Source organism: Saimiri boliviensis, chromosome 5 (genome assembly GCF_048565385.1).
Source record: "Saimiri boliviensis isolate mSaiBol1 chromosome 5, mSaiBol1.pri, whole genome shotgun sequence".
NCBI lineage: Eukaryota > Metazoa > Chordata > Mammalia > Primates > Cebidae > Saimiri > Saimiri boliviensis.
The window spans coordinates 30,839,715-30,857,709 of record NC_133453.1 but is presented as its reverse complement, the minus strand read 5'-3'; the positions used below and the strand labels follow the sequence as shown (position 1 = coordinate 30,857,709).

The following is a 17,995-nucleotide window of genomic DNA, read 5'->3' as shown; positions in this document are numbered from 1 at the left end:
CAGTGGCACAGACACGGCTCACTGTAACCTCAACTTCCTTCAAGCAAGCCTCCTGCTTCAGCCTCCTGTGTAGCTGGGACCACGGGTCCTCACCAGCACACTTGGCTAATTTATTTTTTGTTTCTTGTAGAGACAGAGTGTCACCTTTTTGCCTTGAGTGGTCTCAAACTCCTGAGCTCAAGTGATCCTCCCCTCTCAGCCTTCCCAAGTGCTAGTATTACAGGCATCAGCCACCAAGCCAGGCCTGTTCTGTCTTCTTTCACTCAACATATTGTCTAGGAGATAAATCTTTGTTGTTTTATCAGTAGTCCATCCTTTTTATTGCTGTATAAACATATCAATTTTGCTGTTGGGCATTTAAATTGCTTTGTGTTTGGGGGCTTTAATGAGTAAAGCTGTTAAGAGCACTGTGATGGTTAATTTTATGTGTCAGATTGACTAGGTGAATGGACGCCCAGAAAGCTGGTAAACATTATTTCTGGGTGTCTGTGAGGGTGTTTTCAAAACAGATTAGCATTTGAATCAGTAGACTGAGTAGAGAGCATCTTCATCTAATCCGATGAAAGTACAAATAAAACAAAAAGGCAGAGGAAGGACAAATTCCCTTTCTTCTTGAGCTGGGACATTCATCTTCTCCTGCCCTCAGACATCAGTGCTCCTGGTTTTCCGGCCTTTAGACTCCAGGACTTAATATCAGGTATCCTCCTCCAGCTGGTTCTAGGGCTCTGGCCTTGAACTGAATTATACCACTGGTTTTCCTAGTTCTCCAGCTGGCAGATGGCATATTATGAAACTTTTTGGCCTCTATAATCATGTGAGCCAATTCCTATAATAAATCTCTTCTGTATCTATGTATATTTTATTGGTCTCTTTCTCTGGAGAGCCTTTGTGTGTATATATGTTCATTACTCCTGGTTGAGTTCCTAAGAGTGGAATTGCTGGGTCATAAGAATAGATGTATGTTAGGCTGGGCACAGTGGTACACACCTGTAATCCCAGCCCTTTGAGAGGCCGAGGTGGGCGGATCACTTGAGCTCAGAAGTTCAAGACCAGCCTGAGCAACATGATGAAAACCCATCTCTGCAAAAAATACAAAGAAAAAATTGGCCAGGCATGGTGGCACATGCCTGCCGTCTCAACTACTCTGGAGGCTGACGTGGGAGAATTGTTTTGAGAGCTTAAGCCCTGGAAGCTGGAGCTGCAGTGGTCTGAAATGGCTTCACTGCGGTCCAGCTTCGGAAAGAGAGTAAGACCATGTCTCAAAAAAGGAAAAAAAAGAGTAGATGTAGTATTGATTGCATTTCCTTGATGAGTAAAGATTTTAAACACATTTTCATATTGGCCATTTGGATATCCTCTACCCTCTTTTACAAAATATCTCTTCAAGTTTATGCATATTTTTTATTTAAAAAAAATTTATTGTAGTAAAATACATAGAACAAAAGTTACCACTTCACTATTTTAAAGTATGTAACTGTGTTTATGCCTATTTTTAATTGTTTATCTTTTGTCTTGTTTTTTCAGCCATTTAAAAATATATACATATATTCAGGATATAAAATCTTTGTTGAATATATATATATACGGAGGGAGAGAGAGAGAGAGAGAGAGAGAGAGAGAGAGAGAGAATGCAAATGTCCTCATTTAGTGTGTCCTCTACTGTCTTAATGCTGTCTTTGATGAAAATTAGTTCATAATTAACAAAGCCCATTAGCAGTCTTTTCTGATTAGTGATATTTGCATCCTGTTTAAGAAGTCAACCACCCTGAGGACAAACTATGTTTTCTTCTAGAAGCTTTACTGTTTTCCTTTCACATTTAGGTCTGATTTACTTTCCTTTTTTATTGGTGGGTAGTATGTGTTTGCAACTGAGTAGTTCTATCAATCCATTTCCTGCTTCTAAAATTTTGGGGATCTGACAACCTTTCTCATTTTGTCTAGTCTTTGCCCCTTTTGGTCTAAGCTGGTAGTGTTTCTTCTGGTATAAAATTCTCAAAATCCTTGTGGGATTTCCATATATGTCAAGGAAATCCATGTCATTAAGACAAATGTGTTCCCCCAAAATTCTATCTGGGTAACCGTATTTCTATTCTTGGCTTCTGCTGAGATGATTGATTGGATCCATGAGTTACATATCTAACCTTCCCAGCAAAAGTTTATCTATGCTCTGAGTCATCTCCAGAACAAGCTATATCACTTTTTGTAATAGCCTGAAAATTTTCCAGATCATCAAGTTCTGGTTCCTTTTAACCTAACAGTTCCTTACTCACTTTATCTCTTTCATCTTATATTCTACTATAAGAAGCAAGGAGAAACAGGATCACAAATCCCCCACTACTTGGAAATTTCCTCAGCTAAATATCCAAGTTTGTTGCTTAAAAGTTCTGTTTTCCACTTCACAGTAGAATATAATTCAGCCAAGTTTTCTGCCACTTTATAACAAGGATAGCCTTCCCTCCAGTTTCTAATAAGTGCCCCTCATTTCCTCCTGAAACCTCACCAAAGGCACCTTTAACATTCATGTTTCTAGCAAATTCTGTTTATGATGACATATGTATTCTCTAAGATAACAACAGTTTTGTTTTCCATTTTCCTCACTTCCTTCTGAGCCCTCACAAAACCTAGGCTTTTCCCTAGCATGTACCTTAAAATTCTTCCAGCCTTTGCTCATTACTCAGTTCCAAAGCCACTTCTACCATTAAGTATTTGTTATATCAGCACCTTAATTCCTGGCACTAAACTCTGTACAAAGTTTCCTAGGGCTGCCATAATAAATTATCATTAGACAAGTGATTTAAAGCAACAGAAATTAATCCTCTCATTGTTGTGAATGACAAAAGTCTGAAATTGACGTGTTGGCAGGGCTATACTCCCTCTGATGGCTCTAGGGGAGAATCCTTCCTTGCCTCTTTCAGCTTCTATGGCTCCTGGCATTCTAAAAATTAAATTATATTTAAATTTTATGTTTTCTGCCAACACCTTGATTTTATTTTATTTTTATTTATTTATTTATTTTATTTTATTTTATTTTTGAGATGGAGTCTCACTCTGTCGCCCAGGCTGGAGTGCAGTGGTGGGATAACTGCTCACTGCAACCACTGCCTTCCAGGTTCAAGCAATTCTCCTGCCTCAGCTTCCCAAGTAGCTGGGATTACAGGTACCTGTCAACATGCCTGGCTAATTTTTCTATTTTTAGTAGAGACAGGGTTTCACCATGTTGTTCAGGCTGGTTTGGAACTCTTGACCTCAAGTTATCCTCCTGCCTTGGCCCCCCAAAGTGCTGAAATTACAGGTGTAAGTCACCATGCCCAGCCCAGTCTCTGACATTCTTTAACTTGTGGAAGCCCAACTCAAATCTCTGCCTTCATCTTCATATAGCCTTCTCTGTCTCTAAGTCTTCTATTTGTCTTCTCAAATCTCTTTCTCCTTTCTAAGGACACAAATCACTGGATTTAGGAACTATTTTAAATTCAAAATGATCTCATCTCAAGATCCTTAATTGCAACTACAAAGACCTTACTGACAAAAATGTTCACTGTATTAGTTTGCTAGGTGCGCCATAACAAAATACCACAACTGAGTAGCTTAAATAACAGTTCTGGATGCTAGATGTCAAATCAAGATGTCAGCAGGATTGGTTTCTTTTGAGGACTAAGAGGAAGAATCTGTTAGGCCTATTTCCTAACTTCTGGTGCTTGCTGCCAATCTTTGGTGTTCACAATAGGGTTTGAGTTCCTATGAGGCTCTAATGCCTCCACTGATCTGGCAGGAGGCAGAGCTCAGGCAGTAAGGCTAGCTCACCTGCTGCTCACCTCCTGCCTCCTGCTGTGTGGTCCATTCCTAACATGCCACAGACCAATATAGGTCTGTGGCCTAAGGATTGAGGACCCTTGCTTTAAGATCATGCAAATATCTTGTTCCTCATCAAGTTTATCCTTAGCCCTGACCCAAGATTTATTACCTGTTAATGATTCTTGTCCAATCAATCTTTACTATGATGATTGCAAAATGATTCTCTAATTCGACTGTTTATTCAACAATTATTAATCAGCATCTAGCATATGGAAAAGTCCTCCTTTTCCCCAATTTATCTATCTATCATCAGTATGGACTCATGGATTCCTATTTTTTCTGTGGTTTAATATTATCCTTATTTATTTTGATGACAAATAGTCCTAGATTTGGCCAGTAGGGGCCTCTTCAAGCTAGCTTCTGTGTTCTTTCAACATGCCTTTATCATTTTTAAAAACACTTCCTTGCTTTCTGTTAACATTAAGATGTTCCAGGATAATCATACCTTTTCTTTCCCAGCCCTGGAGACCAGCCATTTCTCCAGAAATCCCCGATTCCTTTTAGTAGGAAATGGTATTAGAAAACAAAATGAGTGCCAGGCATACTGATTGCTTATCAGGATAAGTCTGAGTCTAGATTTGTGCTGTCCAATTTGGTAGCCATTACCCACATGTGGCTACTTAAATTAAAATTAATAAAAATAAAATAAATTAAAAATTCAAGATGGGCACAGTAGCTCACACCTGTAATCTCAGCACTTTGGGAGGCTAAGGCGGGAGGATCACTTGAGCCCAGGAGTTCAAGACCAGCTTGGGCAACATAGCAAGACTTCTCGAAAAAAAAAAAAAACAAGAAAGAAAGAAAGAAAAAGGACTCAGTTCCTCAATTACATAAACCATGTTTCATGTGCTCAATAGCTACATGTGTCTGGGAGCTACCATATTGGACAGTATAGATTTATAGAGTATTTGAATCACTTCAGAAAGTTCTATGGTTCTCAAGACTTTCCATAAAGAAAAAAAAAAAGTTCTATGGTATGTGGAATATCACTATTCTAGACCATTACAGTAGGCAAATCTAGGACACACACACACACACACACACACACACACGTTCCCATTCTCTATTGCTTTTTAAGTATTTTCCTACGTTCCATTACATTAATTCTTTAACACATTAAATGATTATTTATTGAGCACATACTATCAGACAGGTAGTTTTCAAGGCCCTGTAGGTCTGGAAATAAAAAGATACAGTCCCTATTCTCCAAAAACATACCAGTTAATGAAAAGTCAGAAACAGAAACGACTGTAGAAGAGTATAATACATTTCAACTTAGTGAGATTAAAACAGGGTGCTGTAACTATATATATATACACCATTCTGGGGATACCAAGGAAGGCTTCCTGAGAGATATGACATTTAAATTAAGTTTAGAAAGGCAAATAATTATTGGGCTGACAATATGGGAGATAAGTTGAGGGGCACAGAATTTGCTATTCTCCAACGCTTTTTTCACTTACAATCCTTTCTTTCTCTCCACCATAACCTTCAAAACTCTGCTTATCTTTCAAAACCCATTTTTTCTATATATTTCCTAATACCTATTAACCTTAGAAACCTTGAAATATACTGTCTTTACTAATTTCAGGCCCACAAAAGATTTGGTTTATTTTTGTTATTATCAATGTTTATAAAAAGAATATGGGCTTTGGAATCAAATTTACTGTTCATCACTCTTAATCTCAATTTCTGTATCTAAAGGTGGTATTAATATTACCTAATTGTTATATGCTTGATGGTTAAATAATGTAGTAAAATTGCTTAGCATAGTAGTAGCTAAAATGTGGTAAACTAAGTAATCTACTAGTAACAGTAATCCTACAACTTGTTCTGTCCTTTACTGAAAGTCTTAAAATATTTACACCTTTTCAGGCCAGTCTTTACATTATCAAAGCACACGTTATATTATTCTAGTAACATCTAGCAAATCACTTAAATTATTTAAGTGAATTTCTTCCAGTCAGAATACTATGGCCAATTCACATGTAAAATACTTTCTACAGATAATTCTATTTATGACTATAAAGTCACAAAATTACATTTGAAAAATGTTATTTATCTATTGCTTATAGCAATTTTAAACAAAATTATTAAATAAGTTATGGTTTCATATATAAAAAGTTTAAATAAAAATTATGTTCCCATAGGTTAACTTAGGTAAAAAAATATTTTTAATGATGAAACAAAACATTTTTTAAAGAATGATTTCAAATTTGGGTATCATACCTTAGTATCATAATCATTCAATAATATCTGAGCTACTAAACAGGAAATGTCTTTTTTTTTTTTTTTTTTTTTCGAGATGGAGTTTTGCTCTATCACCCAGGCTGGAGTGTGGTGCCATGATCTCGGTTCACTGCAACCTCTGCCTTCCAGGTTCAAGTGATTCTCCTGCCTCAGCTTTCCTAGTGACTGGGATTACAGGTGCCTGATACTGTGCTGGGCAAAATTTGTATTTTTCATGCTGGGCTAATTTTTGTATTTTAGTAGAGACGGGGTTTCACCATGTTGGTCAGGCTGGTCTTGATCTCCTGACCTCTAGTGATCCACCTGCCTTGGCCTCCGAAAGTGCTGGGATTACAGGCATGAACCACCACACCCAGCAGGAAAAGTCCTTTAATATAAGCTAATTTTTCAGCATCCACATTCCTATTTATAATTGGACCTTGATAAAAGAGCTTAAAATTGGTTCCTAACAAGGCATCTTTATTTTAATACGAACATATTTAAATAGATAATGTAATGATAATCAGAAAAAATCAATATTAAATAATAGTATCAATAATTTCTTTCCTTTAATATATTAAGAAATCTGAAAGAATTTGACAGGGAAGCATATATAGCAAGAACTAGAAGTAACTTGTTTTGCCTTTCATCACAGCTGGTTTAGAAGTACACTAAAGAAGTATAATCATTATTTTGTTCACACATGAAAAATATGCTTTTCAAAATGAATGTTTCTAATAAAGTATATTTAATTTGTAAAAACTGTAAGCATGAACATCCAAAATTGTATTGCTTATGTCCTAGAAGGAAAAGAAATGCTCAACAAGATTAATAAATACCAAACCTAAAAAGGAAGGCAATGTTACTTCCTCCAAAATAACTGACAGCTGTGCATATTTTCTTCTTCTGAGCAAATATTTATGAGACAATTATGTAGTACATGTGTGTTTACCTTCTTATCTTTGCCAGTACATTTTAAAAATTACCTTGACATTTTATTTTCTCTTAAATTAGTTTAAGCACAATAGTGGATTTTTTTTTTTAACCAGGGATGTGAGAAGTTCCAGAATATACTGCTTGCAATGTTTAAAAAAATACTAAATCCCACTTTAATATTATTAATATCTACTATGTCATTTATAAACTATATTTGTAAGTTTTCTACATGAAATTATTCAAAATAACTGTTATTCTAAATAACAATCCACATCTTCTCATACATGAAATATGCTGATGGTGAATCATTGATCATGTTTTCTTCCTAAAGGCAGCCTTACCTGTGGAGTCCAGTAAAAAGTAGGGCTCAATCTGTAGAGTTTTCGTTTGTGGAAACTCTGAAGTGGCCTTGTTCGGGCTGATGTGCTCATGAAAGTCAAGGATGAAGATTTCAATCTTGTCCTGTCTTTTCTCTTTTTCTTACTGTGCTTCTGGTTAAGCAACCAGCTACTGGAGGAAGACAGCTCATCTAAATTCTCTGATGCACTGAAATGCCATGAAATAATTAAGGGGTAGAAAGGGAACAAAACAAAAAAAAACAAACAAACAAAAAGACAAAGAAAACTAAATGTAAGTTGCCTTGATCTATTAAGAAAGAAGAGTATTAATCTTAACCAATTTTGTAGTAACAACTGGTAAAAGATTTTGTATTAATGGGAAATTACAGATTCAAGTTGTGAAAACCATTTTTACATCTCTTTTTTCCTGCAAAACAAATATCCCCTAAGTTAGAAAATGCTCACAAGTTCACTAGCATAATGTAATTGCTGACTGTAAATCAATAATTCATGTCAATTACAGTGTTTGAGTTATTTCATAAAATTCTTTTTGTGTATGATGAAATTACATAGATTACCAGGCTTGGAAAAGGGCTAAAGTCATCACTGCATTATCAGTTGCTCTAATATAAGCACTATATATTAATAACATTTCAGTGAATTTTGAAACAGAGCTGTAACCTGGCTATATTTTAGGATTTTTTTTTAACTTCAGATGCTACAGAAACTACAATTATAAAATAATGAAATAGGTCATGTAAGCTACAAATGAAAAGAAGCATAATAATTTTATATCTATTCTTTATATTTTTTAAACATTATATTTAAATATTTCAAATATTTTACAATATCAGAACATCAGGAGCATGATAACCCTCACTGCCACATAAATTTAACTTTATTTGCACTATTATATTATATATACAATAATTAAGCTTTTTAGTTCCTACAAAGTACCAATTTCAACATTAGTTATGTAGACAAAAGCTAGTCAATTTGATATTCTAATACTAACAAATAGATGTGCTATATGTGATACTGCTGTTCAATATATAAGATCTAAATATACTATTTGGTTTAAGTAGAGTTGGTGTTTATCAGTAAATATAAAATATGATTTTTATATAGCAGTATTGTTTTTGAATCACATTTGTGGCTATTATAAAATATTATATTAGCCCGTGGATAAAGTAAATAATTCAAGAATGCTTTACATAGTAATGAGAAACCAGAAATAAAAGTGTCTGAATGGCTTATGTTGGTAAAACTAAATAGAATTAAATATGGCATTTGGTGACTATCATGCATTCAACAAATACATAATTGATTATACATTACTGGCCAGACCAGCATAGAAAAAAATAGTTGATGACAACTATTTCACCTTTAAAATCTTAAGTCTCCAGAGAGCTCTAGCAAGAATGCTTTAAGCCTCAGTAAATAAAAGGTTCTAAAAATCTTTCATCAGGTTGCTGGCTAAGAAAGATTTAGAGTATAATGCTTCTCTCAAATTAACAGGTCTAATCTCCCAGTTGGATGTTACTTTCTGTCATATCAAGGGGGAGCAGAAGGCATACAGAAGAGCCAATATAAAGTTAGGCACTGAAGAGGCTAAGTGGCTAGCATAGAAGTGAGTCAAGGTCAAGAACAGGTTTCAGTAGCTAGCTGGCATTAGAAGTAGTAAAGTCAAGAGACGTAAGATCCAGGAAGGTAGGAGTAGATCCAGCATCAAGAAAGATTCTTTGTCCAGCAAGTCAGAAGCACCTTTAGGCAGAACTTACATTGGCTCTTTAAAAGACATTGCTCTGGAAGTGTCCAGGGAAACTAAAAAGCTTATTCTGGAGTTTGAGACCTACTTAACACTTACCTCTATTTACAACTCTAGTAGTTAATGAGACATTAGCTTTCCCCTCCTGACAGAAGGATTAGCCCAAAGAAGATGAGCCCTCATCTTATAAATGAAAAGACACAACTCATGAACTGGCTAGAGGTTCATAGGCTGGTTTAAAGATAATTGGAAAGCTTATCATCTGTGTTACTGTTACATAGTCATGTGTCACTTAACAACAAGGATACCTTCGGAGAAATGTGTCATTAGGTGATTCTGTATTTGTGTGAACACCATTGGCTGTACTTACACAAACCTAGATGGTAGAGCCTACTACACACCTAGGCTATATGGTATAGCCTGTTGCTTCTAGGCTGCAAACCTGTACCACATGTTACTGTACTGAATGCTGTAGGCAACTGTAACATGATAGACACGGTATTAGTGTATCTAAACATAGAAAAAGTAATGCATTCTCTACAACATTATCATAGCTACAAGTCACTAGGCAATAGAAAATTTTCAGCTTCATTATAATCTTATGGAACCACTGTTGTATATGTGGTCCTTTGTTGACTAAAACATCATTATGTGGTGCATTACAGTATATACATATTTTAAGTTTCTAAGGTGGCTGAGGTATTATCAGAGAAAAAAAGTTCAGTTTTATTCTTTTTCTTATGTTCCCAACTGCAGGCAATTTATCCTTAGATTCTAACACTTTCTGATTAACAAGGATTCTTGCAAAGTGTCATCAACATCTATCCTCAAATAAAAAAGGAATGAATGGAAATTTAAAGATGTAAAATATGTTTACTAATCAATGTGCAAACTACATATTCTCATCAAAGCTAATTTGGTACAAAAATAATTTCCATAAATAATGGATAAAGGGTATTGTAAATGGTTATTGTAAATCACTGATAAATTCACTTACTTCAAACATTAACAATAATGAGAAGGTCCAATCAATGAACCTCACTGAAAGCAAAATATAAGGAAAATCCTGAGAAAATTTTGAGGAAGACAACACAAGCCTGATCCTGTGCCTCTGTAACCTAATGCTTTTCCCCAGGAGATAATGATTCAGGTAATTAAGTATTAACTAAAATAGGAACATAATAATATGTGTAAGACAAGGATATGGTTAATAATCTATATAAGACACCATCATCATGTGACATTCTTTTTAAAAATAAAAAATAAAAAATGAGGTTTATCTGGCCAGGCATGATGGCTTACAGCTGTAATCCCAGGACTTTAGGAGGCCGAGGTGGGTGGATCACGAGGTCAGGAGTTCAAGACCAGCCTGGCTAAGATAGTGAAAGCCCATCTTGTAAAAAAATAAAAATTAAAAAAAATAAAATAAAATAAGGTTTATCTCTTTCAAAAAAATTTTTTCTTTTCTTTCTCTTTTTCTTTCCTTCTTTCCTTCCTCCTTCCTTCCTTTTCTTCCTTTGTTTCTTTTTCTTTCTCTTTCTTTTTCTTTCTCTTTTTCTTTCTTCCTTTTTCTTTCTTTCTCTTTCTTTCTTTCCTTCCTCTCTCTCCTTCCTTCCTTTCTCTTTCTTTCTTACTTTCTTTCCTCAGACAGGGTGTCCCTCTGTTGCCGAGGCTGGAATACAGTGGTACAATCATAGCTCACTGCAGCCTCAAACTCCTGGGCTCAAGGGATCCTCCTGCCTCAGCTTTCTGAGTTGCTAGTACTACAGGTGTGCAAAACCAGGCCTGGCTAAATGATGTCTTTAAAAAAAGTTTTTAAGGAGAAGAGAGATCTCCTGGAGAAGTGCCAGAAGAAAACTAATATTTCAATAAATAATAAGGCTTAGTGTTCCCACTGAGATTAAAGTGTACCTATGAAACCCCAGAAACTAAGGATGTAATAGGCCACCATCAAATACTGTTGTACAATAATTGTCAAAATATTATAGGCCAGGCGTAGTGGCTCACACTTGTAATCCCAGTACTCTGGGAGGCCAAGGAGGGTGGATCATTTGAGGTCAGGAGTTTGAGACCAGCCTGGCCAACACAGTGAAACCCTGTCTCTATGAAAAATTCAAAAATTAGCTGGAGGTGGTGGCACATATCTATAATCCTAGCTACTCTGGAGGCTGAGGCAGGAGAATCACTTGAACCTGGGTGGCGGAGGTTGCAGTGAGCTGAAATCCAGCCCCTGTAGCCTAAGCAGCAGAGTAAGAGTCGATCTCAAATATATATATATACATATATAAAAATATATATATATATATAATATACAATATATAATTATCATTGTACTTTTGAAAAAGCAAAACTAAAAGTAGGATAGAATCAGGAGAAGCAATAAATTACTTTTTTTTTTTTAGATTTCTTACTGGAAGCTGGAGAATAATGTATCTTCCAAATGATATAGTTTAGATCCTACGGGTTGCAGGCATACAACATAACTTGGTCTGAAAATGAATTAAATAATTGAGGACAGGAAGTAGTGAGAGTGAGTTTCAGGCTTATATCTTTCTCTATTTCCCTGGCCCCCTCCCTAATCCAAGCTATTTTGTACTAGGATTACTCAATACTCAATAGCCTTGTAACTGGTCTCCCTCATCCACATTTTCCCCTCTAGTCCCTTTTATACCAATTATTTGGAAAGAACAATCTGATTCTGTCACACCTGCCCTGCCACCCTACAACATACACCATACAAACAGACACACACACACACACACACACACAGAGCTTAAAATCGTCCAGCATCCTCCCATTGCTCTTGAAAGACTTAAATCCTTAATCTTTTAAAAAGTCCTGATTGGTCTGGCCTCTGCCATAGTTCTCTTGCCTCATCTTGCATGATGCTTTCCCTTGTTCTCTGTGTTCTAAGAAAGAAAATAAACTTTTAATCTGAGGAATGCAAGTCCCTTTAAATTACCAGGCCCAGAGAAGCAGTAAAATGTGACAGCAAGCAGACATGGCATGCCTATAGTCCCAGCTACTGAGAAAGTGGAGGCAGGAGGATCTCTTGAGTCTAGGATTCTGAATCCAGCCTGGATCACAAAGTAAGACCCTGTCTCTACAAAAATAAACAAAAATGTGATAGCAGTCATGTCTTGCTCCCACCTTGAGCAAGAGGTAAATGCTTACCTCTTGAAGGCACTTACTACATGGGCTCTAGACTAACTGACACTAAGTAGCCATAACATACCATACACTAGACACCTTAACTCAGGCGTCCCCAAACTACGGCCCGTGGGCCACATGCAGCCCCCTGAGGCCATTTATCCGGCCCCCTGCCGCACTTCAGGAAGGGGCACCTCTTTCATTGGTGGTTAGTGAGAGGAGCACAGTATGTGGCAGCCCTCCAATGGTCTGAGGGACAATGAACTGGCCCCCTGTGTAAAAAGTTTGGGGATGCCTGCCTTAACTATTACCCTATAGTTCAAAAACATATAGCCAATCAGTAATCAATGTTACTTTTACAAACCAATGAGAATTCATGTCAAACATGAATTTGTATCAACCCATTTTGTGGGCTTGTCCCTTTTCGCCTTTAAAATCCCTTGTCCCTTTTCGCCTTTAAAAACCTGCTTGTGGCCAGGTGTGGTGGCTCACGCCTGTAATCCTAGCACTTTGGGAGGCTGAAGCAGGTGGATCACTTGAGGCCAGGAGTTTGAGATGAGCCTGGCCAACATAGTGAAACCCTGTATCTACCAAAAATACAAAACTTAGCAAGGCATGGTGGTGCACACCTATAGTCCCAGCTTCTCAAGAGCCTGAGACGTGAGAATAGCATGAACCTGAGAGGTGAAGGTTGCAATGAGCTGAGACTGTGCCACTGTACTCCAGCCTGGAAAACAGAGTAAGACCCTGTCTCAAAAAACAAAACAAAGAAATACCTGCTTATAACAAAGGTCAAATGGAGCACTTCCCAATGTTTCCCAGGCTGCAATCCTCAACCTTGGCCCAAATAAAGTCTCTATATTAATTTTGCCTCATTTTCTTTCCTTAAGTTGACATTTCCAACCATACAGCTTCCTTTCATTTCAAATAACTTACACTTCATACTGTACAAGATTTACATGTTATTTTTCTTCCTAGAATCTTCACACATCCTCTTTACTATATAGTTTCCAATAGTCATCTAGCTCTAGTCCCAAAGTCAGTTCCTTGGGGAAGTTTTCTTTGAGCTCCTACTTGGTCTCCCTCCAAAGACTAGGTCAAATTCCCTATGAGCTCTGAAAGGTGAGCACTCACTGTTCACCCCTCTTTCATAGCACTCTCATAGTGATAATTTTATATTAATTGCATGATTATCTGATTAATCTCTGTCTTCCTCTCTAGACTATCAGTAGTGCAGAGACTGTGTCTATTTTGTTTATCCTTGCATCAGAAATTCCTGATATTATGCCTTGCATATAGCAGATGTACAATGATTATTTGTTGAGTGAATGGAGAAACACTGTATATACACATATGTTGTCAGATTTATCATTCCAGCCCTGGGTTTAGTACAGAATATGCATAGCACATATTACACCTAAGTAATTAGTTTGGTGAATGAGTAAATGTTAAACATTTTAGTCTAGAAGCCAAAGAAGCTCTAAATTAGAAGGCTATAAGACAACTTTAAGAAAGATAGATATTTATACTTCCTTGAGTTTCATTCTAAATCTGACTCTTTGGTTTAAAAAAGTTAGGATTTTTTTGTTTTGTTTTTTGTTTGTTTTTCAGACAGAATCTCATTCTGTCTCCCAGACTGGAGTGCATCTGGTATGAACTTAGCTCACTGTAGTGTCAAGCTCCTTGGCTCAAGTGATCCTCCTGCCTCAGGCCTCTGAGTAGCTGGGACTACAGGTGCATGCCACCATGCCTGGCTAATTTTTTCTTTCCAAAGAGATGGAACCTTGCCAAGTTTCTTGGCTGGTTTGGAACTCCTGAGCTTAAGCAATCCTTCTGCTTCAGCCTCCCAAAGTACACATTCCATTTTTGATGAAATACTATAATGCTGATAATTTGTAAGGATGCATTTACAATCCAATCAGAAAGATTACAACATGATAGATGACTCCTTTGGAAAATGCTGCTACTTAATAATATGTGATTTAAAAATGCTTTTAGAAGTTTGGAATCTAAGACATCTGCATTCAGCATTCAATGTCATGCACAGGAAAAGAATATCCAAGAATCTTCAGCAAAGAAGTGTGAAAGATCCATATCCTTAAGATACCCTCAAAAGCCAGGAAATACTCACAGTAAAAGGTCATAACTAAAGATTACCCTTGTATACCAGGACAATGATTAACTGAAGAGCTACACTTAATGTAAAAAGAGACCAATACCAGCACATGGTAAACTAAACAAGTGGCTTCCTATTCATATTACCACTTAATGGTACATATGTCCTGCCCTTTGCTTTAAAATACGCTATGCAGCCAAGAAAACTAAGTTCAAGGAATAGTAGTGAATAAAGACTTATTCAACACATAGTTTGAAACTATTAAGTCAGCGGTTTCTAGCATCTTCCTCACATCCACACCATTCTCAAATTAAACTTTAGGAAAAATAGAAATAAACTCTGAAGAACAGAATTCGTGCATTCTCACAGAGATTATGATAGTTTCCTAGGTGCCCCCTGCCACCCATACACATATACACAAATACCCACACCCACTATACTGGGTTGTATGGTGTCTCCTCAAAGTTCATGTTTACCCAGAACCTCAGAATGCAATATTATTTGGAAATAGAGACTTTGCAAATGTGATTAGTTAAGATGAGGACACACTGGATGAGCATGAGCCCTATATCGAGTCAGTGATTTCCTTACAAGAGACACACAAAGAAAGAACACCATGTGAAGAGAGAGGCAGAGTTTGGAGTGATGTGTGTATGTCCTACAAGGAAAGCTAAGGACTACAGGCAACCACCAGAAGCTAGGAAGAGGCAAAGAAGGATGATTCCCTAGAACCTTAAAAGGGAGCATGATTTTGACGCCTTAATTTTGAACTTCTAGCCTCCAGAACTGTCTAATAAGAAACACCTGTTAATCTTAAGCCATACAACTAGTGGCTTAAAATACAGCAGCCTCAGGAAACTAGTACCTCCATAAACATATGCACCTAAGAATCATCATTTTTCATGACTTTTAATCTCTATTTCAAGTTTCTCCTTTTCCAGTTGGAAGTCCTTTGATTAATTCAACCTATTGTAGTTAAGGTAGGCAGCAACCTTTTCCATACTTTCCCTGCTAAAGTCAGTCCTACCAATATCTGAATTTATTACCTCCTTTATCCTTAATAGTACTGTGAGATACAAATCACATACTCAAGTAACCCTGTGGCATTTAGGATAGCCATAAGCAAATTTAAAGAAACTAATAAAAAATAAGACTTAAATTTAATAAAAATGGTCTCCTAGGAGCATTACTTATACTCCAATTGGCAAAAGAAATTACCTCTTTTTTTTTTTGAAACAGAGACTCACTCTGTTGAATTCCTCTCTCAAATGACCAAAAAGATTATCTAGCAGTGCCTGGTTTAGAGAAAACAGTGCCTAGACTATTTCCCTTACTGTGGGTAATAAGTAGAAAAACTACACCTCTTACTCAAAAAAGCTAGTCTCTTAAACGCTAGTAATAAGAAAATGTGTTGTAGTACACTGTAAAATGACATTCTAAATAAGATGTGGTACCTAAAAAAAATTAAGTCCAGGCGCGGTGGCTCATGCCCGTAATCCCAGCACTTTGGGAAATCAAGGTGGACAGATCACCTGAGGTCAGGAGTTTGAGACCAGCCTGGCCAGCTGGTGAAACCTTGTCTCTACTAAAAATACAAAAATTAGCCAGGTGAGGTGATGGGCGCCTGTAATCCCAGCTGTTCAGGAGGCTGAAGCAGGAGAATCACTTGAACCCAGTAGGCGAGGTTGCAGTGAGCCATTGCACTCCAGCCTGGGCAACAAGAGCAAGACTCCATCTTAAAAAAATAATAATAATAATAAGATTCATCTTATTATAGCCACTAAATCGGGAAATATAATATTATACATTTTAATATAATATTAGCTTCCAATATAATATTCACTGAAAAAGACACAAAATTACCTCTAATAGATCTCAACTATGAAAAGAACGTATTGAAAAGACAGCAAGAAAACATACTCTGAACAATACAGTGATTTTTTTTTTCTTTTCTTGAGACAGAGTCTCGCTCTGTCACCAGACTGGAGTGCAGTGGCATGATCTCGGCTCACTGTAACCTCCGCCTCCCGGATTCAAGCAATTCTCCTGCCTCAGCCTCCCAAGTAGCTAGGACTACAGGCACGCACCACCATGCTCAGCTAATTTTTGTATTTTTTAGTAGAGACGGGGTTTCAACATGTTGGCCAGGATGATCTTGATCTCTTGACCTTGTGATCCATCTGCCTTAGCCTCCCAAAGTGCTGGGATTACAGGCGTGAGCCACTGCACCTGGCCTAGAGTGATTTCTTCTTAGTATTTTCTGAATTTTCTAATTTTTCTACAATTAATTTGTACTTTTATAATAATAAAATTTTAAAGAATCACCTAAAATCACAGTCTTTTTTTTTTCTCTTTTATTAGGATGTCTAACACATTTTAAAAATGACTATTGAAAATAAAAGAGACTTAGAAGACATAATAACCAAATATAATTTACGGACTTTGAATATTGGTTTTAACAAATTAATCACAAAAAGAGAATTGTGAGACAACTGCAGAAATTTGAATATGCATAGAGAATTGCAAGTGACAAATTATGGTTAACAGTATTAAATGTGATAATAAAGTGGTAGGTATGTTAAAAGGCTTATCAGTGAAATATAAAGAACTATTTACAGTTAAAATAATAATTACTAGAAACTGCCTTACAAACTCCTAGAAAAAGAAAGTGTGTCAGGAAAAGGAATAACAAAATAATTACCAAATTTTGAAAACTGTTAAACCTGAGAATACGTAGTTTCACTTTACTATGCTTTCTACATGTCTAAAGTTTTCCACAATAAAAGTAAAGGAGGGAAAAGAACAATTATTATAGAACTACCTCCATGCCAAGAGCTCTTTGTATTAAACGAAAACAAACAAACAAACAAACAAAAAAACTACCTGTCATTCTTAACTCTGGCTATTAATGTAAAGTGGGAATTTTTAACACATAAAGGCAAAGAGATGAGGAAACCAATGTGATAGCCATGTTGTTGTACCTGGTAATTGAGACGTAACGTTCGTCAAATATTTGTCTGATCTGAGACACTCCCAGATATTTACTGTTTTTTATTTTAAGAAAAACAAAACTACAAAAAAACTTGAATAAAACCTGAAATAGTTTTCAAGATCCCATCTTCTCAACAGGAATACAGTTTTCATTTATATCCTTCTTTTTTTCTATAAAATCATATTGTACTATAATTTTAGTGTCCTCATTTTTCCACTTAACATTCCAATAGTGTATAAGCATGTTTCCATGATTATATATTTTCTACATACATAATTTTGTGTAGTTACATTATAACCTAGTGGTTGTACCAAAATTTATTAATATATTCTCTTATATAATATTAAGTTTTAGACATATTGTTAGAGAAATAAAGAAATAATTTAAAAATATATATTTATTGTAATTAAATATTTATTAATTATTATATATTAATGTCATTCACTGGAAAACAAATTTATACTGAACACACTGACTTAGAATGAGCTTCTAACAATGTTTCCTCATAATTGAGTAGTTACTATTGAAAATATAAGGGTAAAAAAATTAATAGGTGATTAGTTTGCCAGCTTAACTGCAGTTTTTCAATTATGATATCCAATTAAGAAAGAATA

At 36.0% G+C, this 17,995-nt stretch overlaps 1 protein-coding gene across 11 annotated transcripts in view; it reads right to left on the bottom strand.

The window, feature by feature from the left end:
* KANSL1L (KAT8 regulatory NSL complex subunit 1 like) overlaps positions 1–17,995 on the bottom strand; it is a 152,128-nt gene that overhangs the window by 52,171 nt on the left and 81,962 nt on the right. For all 11 annotated transcript variants that reach the window (XM_039469731.2, XM_010336371.3, XM_039469729.2 and 8 more), the window contains one exon: positions 7,359–7,563. In XM_039469731.2, the coding sequence (XP_039325665.2) occupies positions 7,359–7,563 (205 nt within the window). The remainder of the gene's footprint in view (positions 1–7,358; positions 7,564–17,995) is intronic.